A 13,023-nucleotide genomic window follows, 5' to 3' on the forward strand; every position below is an offset into this window, starting at 1 on the left:
TGTCCTTCCAACATTTTACGCTGAAGCTCTGTCCATGTCCGTCCGTCCGTCCGTCCGTCTTGGTTTAGAAGTACACGGAACGGAGGACAGCCCATCCACTTCTCCTTATCTCTCAAACTAAAGGGAACTCTCCGTTCCAGCTCCCGCCGCTACTAAGCAACACAATCACCTCCTACCCACGTGAGGGGCGTACAGTACGTGCCACCGGACGGCGGTTCCGGAAGGAAAATGGGGTGGGAACCTTTTCTTTGTGGCCAAAGGAGGACACCGAACAGGTTTTGGGAGACGCCAAGATGGCGGCCTCCCTGATGACTTGCTACGGTCGTGTCGCGGCGTTTAAGGTAATGGAGAATTCGATTCATTAAGGAGTTACTTATGGATTCCGTTTTCCTGTTAGGTGTCCGCCTGTAGCCAGGAGCAATTGCTCCGTCATATGTCACTCTGTGCCAATAATTATTTATTGTCTGTCTGGATTTGACCTGAAGTTTCCAACTGGTATAATTTGATTCAGGACATCTAATTTTACTCGGGGTATCTACTACTATCTTGATGTAGACTGTACACGAGGATTATTTTCCAGTCTGCAAGGCGAAGAATAAACTATTAGCGAGTAAAAACATAATCAAGAAGGGTTACAATTCTCATCTTATAAATTGTCGTGAATCTCAGCCCGCTTTGTCAAATGCATAGCTAATAGTTTTGAGAAAAACTGAAATGAACATATCCTTGGGGCAGGGAAGAGAAAAGGGGCAATAGTGGCACGAAAGATAGAGACCAGAAGCAGTGTTATAAAGAAAATGTTAAGATTTCATATGCAGCACCTTGAACTCTTGGATTCAGCTGTGGCTAGAGTGAATTTTATTTTGAAAGTTGCCTGAAATGAGAGGTTTCAAGCAGTACCGGTAATATGTATTTCTTTGCTTGAGAGAGTAGACAAAACTGACAAAAAAAAATATTCTAATTGTTTTAGTATAATTAGGACAGGAATATTTGTAGTATCCAAATTTTCTCTCTGACAATATTTTACTTATTGAAGAGTAGACCGGTTGTAGTTTCTGATGGGTATGATGTTAGGGTCTGATGTTGCTTGAGTTCTTACAGAATTCAGTTCTGGCTGAATTGACTTGAATTTTACTTATCAACTCATTTCTTAATAGAATAGAATAGGAATAGAATATTTATTTGGCCAAGTGTGATTAGACACACAGTGCAGAAGCTCTCAATGTACAGAGTCATAATAATCATAGTAATGATACCAATAACAGGGTAGTAAAGAAGATAAGGATAATAGTAATACCATAAATATGGGTAAATACATAGACATTTGACAGTACTGTGAGAGTTAGGTGTTCAGCAGAGTGATTGCACAAGGGAAAAAAGTTACAGTACTATTTCCAGCTGGTGTCTAGTTGTTTTGGCATGCAATGCACTATAATGGACTCCTGAGGGGAGGAGTTGAATAGTTTATGTCCAGAATGTGAGGAGTCTGTAGATATTTTCTCAGCCCTTCTTCTGTCTCTGCAATATGCACATCTTCTATGTCAGGCAGGCAGGTTGGTTGCAGTTGTTCTTTCTGCAGCCCTAAATATCTGTTGGAGTCCGTACCTATCCTATTTGATTGCTGTAGCAAACCAGACAGTTATAGAAGTACAAATGACAGACTCAATAATTCCTCAGACTCAATTATTAGCTGCTAATTAATACTTATCTGTTGAATAAATATCAACAGCTCCTGGGGCAAAGAACGTTCTTGGTTGTGCCTTTTTAATGGGAGGTTATGGAACCCCAAAATTTGAAGGACTTTACTGCTGATACTGTGCAGTCAAATATAGTAAGAGGTAGTAGAATAGAAGGGCTCCTCCTAAAACCCACACTCAGTTTTAAGCATGTGTAGTTCCAGGTTGTTCCGCCTGCATCACTGTTCAACCTCCCATTCATATGCAGACTCATCATCATCTTGAATGAGACGAATGACTCTTGTATTATTTGCAAACTTCAATACTTTAACAGAGGGATCCCTAAAGATGCAATAGATGATATAGAGACAGAAGACGCCCTGAGGGGCATCTGTGCTAATTACCTGGGTACTAAATGTAATTTTACCTGTTGCTTCCTATCCATATGGCTGATAGTTTTTCACACAACCATTGCAGTATCCCTGTGATCACATGATCAAAATTCAGATGCCTGGCAAGTGACTTACATTTATGACAGTTGCATGCCTTGGGGTCATGCAACCTTCTAACTATTAAAATCAATGGGGAAGCCAGATTCACTTAACAACCAGGTTACTAACTTATCAACTGCAGTGATTCACTTAACAAGTGTGGCAAGAAATGTCGTAAAATGGGGCAAAATGCACTTAAAAACTGTCTCACGTAACATAAATGTTTTGCTCAATTATGGTCGTAATCCAGAGCTACCATTTGTATAGTAACAAGCCTTTCCTTTAACTGAAAATAAGATTTTAGAATGTTCCACAAGGAATTCTTATGCAAGCTATTTTATTATCACTATTTCATGAGTTTGTTATTGTATGCCTTACATATTTTTGAAAATACATGCTAATTAAAAAATTGTTCATCGAGTATCTTTCCTGATTCTTATAGGCTGTATTACAGCAAGCATGGGGTGTACGAAGTATGCCTTCTCTTTATCTCTGCACCAAACCAGGTAATTCTAAAAAAGGCATCCCAAAAGGTAAGACAATCTAAGATATTTATTGCCAAGAAAAATATTTATTATTGAAGCAACATTAATTAAACAATTGCTATTTTTCATGTTTTGTAGAATGTGAAGTTTCAATATGAAGATACATTATGCTTATGTGTTATGTTTTGTTATAGGATGAATGTTCTTACTCAAAAGAATTACATTTAAAAATAAAATAAAATATTATTGCTCTGCCATTCCATGAACCAAAATTCCCATGGGAAAATCCATTAAATGGAAAAGAAAAGAGTCGCCCACATTTATTCTTCTCTCCCTCTCCCCCTCCCTGTCCCTCCTCCCCCCACTCTCTCTCTCTCACACACACCGAGTCTCCTTTCCTCATCCACACAGTTCTACATTCTCCTTTTTTCCCTTTCTGCCTGCCACTTCCTGTTCTTAGAGCTGACTCTGTAGGAATTAATATTTAAGCAAACTTCTCAGTGGTATCAGTGAAAGCTGTTAAAAATCCTATTTGATAGATATGTGTAAATATTATATTTTTAAACAATGGTATGGGTTCTCATAGGAGCAAAATAAAGAGATTAAATAAATTCTATCTGTTCAGTAACTATTATATCATTCAAATCACATAACAAAAACACAAGCTATGAATCTCTGATATCATACACAAGAGGACTGACATCTAACCAAATATGAAGACTTTCACAAGCCTTTAAATTATCCTTTCCAATGTGATGACCTCAAGATATGATGGGATTGTAATTCCATGCTAATTTTGAATGTTAGGAGTTATAGACTCAAAATATATGGGGAAGTACGTATTTATTTTTAAATACAACTACACAGAAATTTAATATCTTTGTACAATATTAAGCAATGAAATTGGATATTAATTAGCACACTTGAGTGTAGTCTTTTCCTGCTCTTGGTAGAACTGTAATATAGGCCTGATTAAATTGTCTTGCTTTCTTTTATGAAATACCATTCTCAGGATTTTGGCAGCAAAAAATATTTAACTGTCTTATACCACTCAATGTGGATCCATCCATTCCTAGTGTTTTATCACTTCCCATTTTAAAAAATATTTCTTTTGTATCCTACCTACCTGTACCTACAAAGAGAGGAACAAATAAAAATAATTTTTGTGTGTCATCTAACTTTAGCAGGTTAACTTTATTTTAAAAGGCCTTTATATCTTCATTTCATGCATTCTTTGATTTGCTGCATAATACTGGATAAAAAATTTAAAAATTGACTTGCTATCCATAAACATGATGGTATAATGGTATTATATAACTCTATTACAGATCCAGGTTTAAAGGGTAATGTGACTCAGAATATACATGAATGCCCACATAACATCTATTGGAAATACCTTATAGGAGCTGCATCTTTCTTTTTCTTTCTTTCTTCCTTTCTTTTTTTTTTTTTGGATCCATGTGACTACACTCTGCCACTGATGCTTTCTTTAAGGATCTCATAGGAAGAGCTAATACATACATGCTATTCTCAGGCATGCCAGTGAAGATTACCTGGAAGTTACTAGAATACAGTGGCACACATAATGTTGGGTGGTTCTGGGTTTGTAGGCTTTATAACCCTGCTGCACAAGCTGCACTGGCTTTCAATTTCCTTCCTAGTGCAATTCAAATTGATAGTCATTAACTTTAAAGTTCTACTTGGTATAAAACAGGCCATTTGCGAAGCTGCCTCTCCTTGAAGGTATGAGTCATCCATGCGATTGGATAGAATGGGCACGCTTTAGGTCCCTTCTCTGAAATATTTTCATCTAGTGGGACCTAGGAAGTATTCCTTTTCCATAGCTGTCCCTAACTTATGGAACACACTTTCCTGGCAATGTGACAGACCCCCCCACCCTTTATTTGCTTCCAGAAAGCAAATAAAACTGCAGGCATTATAGTAAATAGGTGGAGCCTGCGGAGAGTTGTTCAAGTGTCCAGGAAGGTTGATGGAAGTGCGAGTTTCTAGTTTTTTATGTTTTTACTATTTTTATAATTTTATTGTTGTGAAAGTTGTTTTAAAATAAAGGGCCATACAAATCTTTAATTAGGAAATATATAATATTTAATTTGATTCTATATGAAATCATAGAAAGTCTGAAAGAAATTTACTGTACTGCATGATACAATGAATGAATGCTGTCTGGAAAATAGTCTCTGAAAAATTCATAATCGCACTGACTTTAAAATATTGCCTGCATGAATGCTAGCATTTTTCCTTAACAGCTTAAAAAGCTGCTATTTTTTCTGCATCATGAACTATAACATTCTATATAGCAGTTTCTAACAACTTTTAATATATGTAGTCCAAGAAAAAACATTTATATCATTAGGGTTTCAATAAGTCAGAACTTGACAACTTAAGTAGCTATGATTTTTGAATTAAAATTAACATGATTTAATATTCAGGTTTCAAAAAATGCAGCATAATTGGTTTTTGTGTATCATGCTTTAAAATGTTTATTCTCTATTTATTACGGTTGGATGATTAATGCAGCATAATGTATACGATGTTAAGTTCTGTAACTCTATTTTATCTAACAGTTCCAAAATAATTATTAAAAGTTTGTCAGTTTGATTTGAGTAGCCTGAAAAAAATGAAGACAGAGAATGACTTAAAAAGCACTAGAACTTAATCTTCTCATGGTTTTCCAGTGCTATAATGTGGAAATAAAGAAGCAAAATTGTTTTGTGCTAATAAACCTTGTAAGCATCACTAATATGCATAGATTCCTCTTTCTGAAAACATTAAAAAGGGTTTAGTAATTTGTCATCAATTACTATTTATGTAAAAAAACGAAGCCTCATATCTTTATTTCATTGTTATGCTTTGCATGGTTGAATAGCCTTGAAAACAATTTCTCTGCATACCTGCCATCCACCATGATAAACATTGTTTAATTAGAATGACTAATTGCACTTGAGTGTGATGGAAAGATTTCAGTAGATAAAATTGTAGTGCTCTCTGCTGAGAAGTAACATTGTTTCTTAATAACTAATCGTTTAACCGTTCAGTCATGTCCAACTCTTGGTGATTTTATAGGCAAGTGCTTTCCGTGGTACTCTGTCAAGCACAGCTTCTTTCATTTGTTAGATGTTTATTTTTATATCAGTTTTGATGATATCAAGCCACCAAGTTCTTTGCTTGCGCCTTCTTGATCCACTAACCATTCCTAGATTATTGACTTTTCCAGTGACTTTGCACATGTGACATGACCGAAGTAAATCAAACACGATCTTGTGATTTTGTTGATTTATATACATAAATGCATTGATATGTTGAAAAGCTAAATAATAGTTTTATAATTACATAAATTTCATATTATACATCAATAAGTGTGTGTGTGTGTATATACATACAATACAATACAATACAATAGTAGAGTTGGAAGGGACCTTGGAGGTCTTCTAGTCCAACCCCCTGCCTAGGCAGGAAACCCTATACCGTTTCAGATAGATGGCTATCCAACATCTTCTTAAAGACTTCCATCGTTGGGGCATTCACAACTTCTGGAGGCAAGATGTTCCACTGATTAATTGTTCTAACTGTCATATATTGTGTATAATATATAGTCTTGTGTGTGTGTATATTATGCACACACATATATATTGATATCAATATTAGATAACATATCAAACATTAATCACACATCTTCCTCATAGAGGGGCTTTTATTATATATATATCTATATATATCTATATATATCTATATCTATCTATATCTATATCTATATCTATCTATCTATCTATCTATCTATCTATCTATATATATATATATATATATATATATATATATATAATTTCAAGCCTATTATATATTCTGAATTATAGATTGATTGATAAATTGATTGATTTGAAACATATGGTGTTGTTGCTTATCACAGTTGAAATAGTTAAATATTGCAACATGAAATACAATACGCAGTTGTGACAATAGGGAAGCGTTCAGTTCTAGAGATTGGATCAGAGTATGTCTGACAAAGTTTATAAATAACCAGGTGTCCAAGTGTTTCATGCTGATAATATGCTAATGTTCCTAGAAGAAACATTTGTTAATGTTTTATATTTATGTTTTTATGGTATTGTAAGCTGCCCAGAGTTGCTTTGGATGGTGAGATGGGCAGCATATAAATTTAATTAAAATATTTTAAACTGAAGGACATATTTTAAAGTGTTTTATATTGATATGAAATCTAGTAGATATTTTTTCTGAAGCTATTGAACTTTGTACCAGTTAATTCCACCGATCAGTTATACCAGAATTACATATCATAGTGATAGCCTTGAAAATATTTATCTGGAAATTATAATCTCTTCTGTGCCAACTCAGAATTTGAAATTAGCCAGCTGGAATTAGCACTGAAAGAGCAAACCCAACGATTAACCTGCCCAAAGTGGAGGTTGGTTTTCTTTTAAAAGCTGTCTCCTAATTCTTTCCCACAATTTACAGATAAGGGGAAGGTCATAACTAACTGTAAACCTGATGCAGCTGTAAAATTAACAGATGAAGATCTGAGAAAATTCTTGGCAACGAAAACTTTGGTAATGTTTCCTCAGAAGGCACAGTTTCCTTTTGAGAGAACACCAGTTTTCTCTTCCACAGAAGGCTTAGGGAAGAGGTTAACAGACAAAGAGCTATTTTCTTCATCAAGTTCTGAATCAGACTCTAGCTCTGATTCTGAAGATGATGACTTCAAAGAGAAGCCACACAGACACAAAGAACTCTGCCAGACAACTGACAACAAGCAGTTAGAATCAGATATGGTAAAAACTGCTTCACAACAAAGGTCTAAAGAAATACATTTAAAGAGCAAGAACTTAGGAATAGTGAATGCAGAGAATCAAAGGCCAATAGAAGTTTTGTCTGGAAGCCAGGAAGTATCTCTCTCTGAAACTGATCCACAAAGAACTCGGCTGGTACCTCCACAAAATATATCACAAAATCTGGAACAGGATGAAAAAATTACAAAGAAAATGCAAAAAACTGAGATGCAAGAGAGAATCTTTGAAGAACCACGGCCTGAAGTTTCAAGGGAAAGAATGCCAGTGATAAAAACCACCCTGAAGGAGGAGATCATCCCAGAAGAAGAAGCTCAAATTGAAGAACAAAGCACTCCACAGGGTATCACTTTATCTTCTTCTGCATTAGTTCTGTTGTTGAAAGGATTTATATAAGCAAATGTTCTATATTCTGACTTTCCCATTATTTGAAGTAAAGTCTTGAAATGTTTCTTCCTGCTTTCCTAATATGCTTTCCAAAGAAGGCTTTTTCACATTGCTGATGAACTGTTTTGCAGTTATGTTCTCTGGTTCTCCTATTAAGCTTTAAAGGTGCTAATGGAAGATGTGGGGAGGGGGAGGAAACAACATTCTATTTTTGCTACTGTTTCTTGTTTGAAATGTTAAGGGAACTTAGAACATTCAAAACTGTGATGACCACGTGAAAATGTCTTCATAAAAGAAACGACCCTTTATTTGTCCCTACTTGCTAAAGCACAAACTGTAGACTTTTGAGTAACCCGTTTTCAGACTTTTCTTCTATCTGCACTTGCTCATAGCTTAATGTTGCTTTTTCTTTGGAACTTGCTGTTTATGTTGTACTTTTTACTTTTTTTCACCCCTTCTTGAACCTTTTGATAGATACATAAATCAGTTCTGTAAGGAAACAAGTTTAATTTGACCTTCTTGGAATGTGAAGAAAATTAGTGCCTGTAGGTTAGCAAAGATGTTACTGTTAGTGATTTAAGCATTATGATGCATGTTTGCATCAGATAGTTTTCTTTCAGCTCTCTTGTTACCTGAATTTTCATTCTCTTTCATTTCTAATATTCTTAAAATATTCTCTTAATCTCAAAATACCCCAAATAAATTCCTAAAGTGAAAGTAATTTTCCTCATATTTTAAAAACCTTCCCATGAAGCTTTCCCTGCTCATTTTTCTATATTTTAAATTCTGTAGTATATATCAATATGATTTTTAAGATCTATTATTATTTTCAGTAATCTAAATCCATTTATATACAGAGAGAAAATACTAGATACCAGTTGTAATATGAATTAACAAATAAAAAACTTAAAATTCAACATGATAAATATCCTCAAAGATTTTGTAGTTTAATACCTAACGCACACCCACATACACCCAAATCCTCAATTATTTTAAGTTCCAGAAGGGGGCAGCAGTGCCTGGAAAAATAATGGCAGAAAAGAATGTCGGGGCTCTCTTTCAGTTTAGCTTGGCTAGTCTACAAAATTGGAACAGGGGATAAGAGAAGGTAAAATTTGAAACTTCTACATCTGGCTATAAATAATAGTCCATTAAAATGCAATTGTATGCAGGTAGAGTATTTATAATATAACTAAAAGCCATAGATAAATATTAATAGATATCCAGCTGGAAATAGTACTGTAACTTTCAATTATTTCAGTGGAAGAGGCTTCGACAATTATTAAATATTGCTGTAGAAATACAGAATAGTGAACACTGAGAGGTTCATATCCAATATTCCATGTATATTTACATTTATCTAAATGTTTTAAACACTGTTAAGGACAGAAATTATTGGAAAATAATTCAATTCTATTGTAAAAGTATGCAGTTAATAAAAGAAGATAACATTCATTCCAGACATTAAAATCCCCTGTCCGGTCAGTATTAAAAATCAATCTGAGTACTTAAGTCTATAAAGAAAGTATCACTAGGAAGAATTGTTAAGTGTCTATCCAGAACATTTGAAGCTCAAAATTTTGGATTGTTATCTAGGCCTTTATGATGGTATGTTATATGTTATACTTTAAAACTATTTATTTAAAGCATCACTCCTTTTATAATTTATGATGAGGCGGGGCAGAGGGCTAATATGTTGAGTGCAAAACTGAGCCATATAAATTAATGGTAAATGTGTTCTACTATTGAGAACTGGAGATGATTAGTTTCATGTTACAACCAGATTCCACTCAGTGACAGGATTCATACCATGCAAAGTAAACGCATGGTTTGTTTGGCTTTAGCTTTGTACAGTGCGTGAATGTATCACTATAGTTTTCAAGCAGTGGTTTATGCTTAAGTCATGCCCTGCCTTCATATTCCAGCAAGTATTCAAAGTGGCCAACAAAACAAAACAAAACAAAACACAATTAACAATATAGATAATAATGTTCATTTAGAATGATACATAAACCAGGCTTTTCTGGCTCATTCACCAAACAGTAACTAAACATATTATGGCTTCATGTCAAACCCAGGTTTTTTTTTAAAAAAAATCATTGAAGGTTGAACATATTTGTAGCTTTTGTGAAGTAAAAGAACAATTAGCATGTTTAACACTGTTTATCTGTCTGATGTAAAACCTCCTTTGAAAAGATATGGTTCTGGATTTATAACAGAATATGCATGTTTTGGTTTCTATTCTATTGCTAGAAAAACAAACCACTGGCTTTCCTATTTGGTGCTGGAAGCTAATGGAATTTCAGTTACATGTTTGGAAATGTTCATTCCATGTATTTTGGTTTATTCCTGATTTTTAAAAGAACTAACATATTGATCATCAGTTGCAATTTAATACTAGATATTCAAATTCTCTTTAACATTGTTATATTCTTGACTCTGTGAAATGTGGATATGTTTTTCACACATGTAAATCATGTACTTTCACAATCATAAGCCTATTTGGTAACTTTTATGTCCAGAACCTGTTCTATGTTACTGTGTTTTCCAGTTACATACTTTCTGAACAACTTCTATTGCTAAAACTATTTGGTATTACTCTGTCTTTCTTTTAAGCTGTCCTTCCTTATCACTAACTTTTATTCTAGCAGCTCAATTCCCAGCATTGCCATCCTATGTCATGTTTCATCTCTGTTGTGGCTGTCCTTTTCTTACTATCTTTTTCTTCAAAATTAAAGTAAAATCCAATTAATTTCTGGGAGGTTTTTTTTTAAAGGATCTCCTTCTCTTGTGGCAATCACCAACCCCCTTCGTTGTTTATAATTTTTCTTTAGTTTTCTGAGTTAATATAGCTAAGAGGAAAATAGCACACACTTAAGACTTTACAGTTACTTCTTTATATTTAAAAAAGAATTATTTTATTAACTAGCTCAAAATGGGCTATAAAAATGTCGATTTATATTTCAGCATATCTGTAGTCTATCAATATTTACCTTCCCCAACGTTAATATACTCATAATCCTATCTGTATGACACATGGAAGCTTTCCTAGGCAAGGATTCTGAGTCTCCTTCACACCTATCCTTCCACTTACAGCTTCCAAATCCCTCTCTCCTCAGTTCCTCCTCCTTCCAAATTGGGAGAAGGTACTTTGCAATACTTTGCTTTGATTGATAGCTCCAGTCCTCACATATTTACCCTACTTACCCAAACTTAGCATCATTCACAACTGAATGGTATGTGTAAGTCTTGAAAGTATTTTTTTTTACAACTTATCAAGGTCCGCACAGTGATCATAGTTGATAGTAATAACTTTCAGTGGTAGTAATACATCTGCATTTGTATCAAAACCTGATTTCACTAGGAACTTTGCTTCTGTTCTCTGAGTTTACCATATTTTTTTTCTCCTTTCAGTGGCCAGGCCATCACCTGAAACTGCTCCAGAAACACATGACATTTCTACCTACAAGAACCTGCAGCATCATGAATATCAACCATTCACTTTTGTGGATTTTGATGTTTTGTTGTCAAAATTCAGGCTGCCTCAGCCATCTTCTGGGAGGCTTTCTCCAAGACACTGAACTAATTGTGGGAAACAAATAAATTCTGACAAAATAGTATGCTTGTGGGTGTTATAAATTAATATTAGCATTAATTCCTCAGTTATTGCTGATTGTATGACAGATTAGTTCTAATAATTAAATGATAACTTGATAATTCCCTTAGTTCATGCTACTGTGCAGTGTCATAGCACACATGATAAATATATAATCCTGGTTCATAAAATTCATGCATAGTACAAATTAATTGGTATTGAATCCCGATGAAGTATTTTTAATTAAATTATGGTGAGTGTATTTGTTTTGCTAAAGATGCAGTTTTAGAAGCCTAGTGCCACTTGCTGAATGATGTTATTTTATCCTAAAGTAATATATAATGAATAATATTATTGTAAAAGATATCAAAGTAATTGGCTTTATGTTTGTAAAAGCCTGATTCTGAGTATGGATGAATGAGGATGGGTTGCCTGCGCTAAAGTAAAGGGAATTGGCATGTAAACACTGTTCCTTTCATTTCTATATGAGATTTAACTTGATATAGAAAATTGCTTTGGAGATGAATATCAAATTAAAGGCTTGAATAGGGGATTTGTTCTTTCCAAAATTTGCAACGAAAGCTTGCAAAATTTGCAACGAAAGCTTGCAAACAGCTGAAGAAGCATTTCTAGGAAGAGTTGTTTTGGTTTTCACTTTGCTAGATCAGGTAGAAATGAATAAAACAAGAAGAAATCCGTTTCTGCAATTATTTGATATATTAAAAAAAGAAGAATATATCTACATTTGTGTCTCTGCAGTGCTGATATACCTCCTTAATACAACATCATGCCCTAATTTTTCAACCCCTCACTTCTAGTAAACATAATTCTGTGCTCTTGAGATTAATTTTCAAACATGCTTCATTACTAGTTTTTTAAAAATAATATTCTCTACAGCAAAAAAAATGTGCTTTGCTTTATGTGAGATAAGCATGATTTTAGAGCTGTGTTTATGCTGAAATCTTAGTTCTGAGGGATATTTTTTGCTTAATTTCATGTTTGAAGTAACTGCAATAGTAATAATTGTAATTAGTACAAATTTAAGAGCCTTTTTATAATTGAGTTACTATTACTCACTTTGAAAAAATGCTAATTAGTTTCAACTTTAATACATAGTTAATTGAACTTCTGTTATTCTTTTGTGTTTTGTATTTATCAATTTTTAAACATCTGAACATCTGGGTCAAATCAGAGCTTTAAGATAAACATAGTTAATTGCTTCCGTTAAGCTCTAAAATCTGAATTATCTAGCAGTTAAACTTAAGTGATTTAAGTAAGAAAAACATTGCAAAGAAGTGTAGAGCATAGAAATATTTTCCTCAGAAATTCTTAAGAACAAGACCTGGAAAAATGGTCAGGGCCATTCTTCAACAACGGTAGTCCTCGATTCACAGCCATTTGTTTAGTGACTGAAGTTACAACAGCACTGAAAAAATTTGATTATTGTTTTTCACACAACCATTGCAGCATCCCCAAGGTCATGTGGTCAAAATTCAGACAATTAGTAACTGGCATGTTTTTATGATAACTGCACTTTCCCAGTGTTATGTGATCATCTTTTGCAACCTT

General features: G+C 34.0%; 1 protein-coding gene across 1 annotated transcript; it reads left to right on the top strand.

Moving 5' to 3' along the window:
- The first annotated feature begins 158 nt into the window (after positions 1–158).
- Positions 159–11,918, top strand: NDUFV3 (NADH:ubiquinone oxidoreductase subunit V3). Its single transcript, XM_081951352.1, has 4 exons — positions 159–341; positions 2,610–2,700; positions 7,144–7,815; positions 11,274–11,918. Exons 1-4 carry the CDS (start codon positions 294–296, stop codon positions 11,438–11,440), a joined length of 978 nt encoding a protein of 325 aa, XP_081807478.1. The 5' UTR covers positions 159–293; the 3' UTR covers positions 11,441–11,918.
- The last annotated feature ends 1,105 nt before the right edge of the window (positions 11,919–13,023 follow it).

Source organism: Natrix helvetica (genome assembly GCF_964273705.1).
Source record: "Natrix helvetica genome assembly, chromosome: 4".
In the NCBI taxonomy this organism is placed as follows: Eukaryota; Metazoa; Chordata; class Lepidosauria; order Squamata; family Natricidae; genus Natrix; species Natrix helvetica.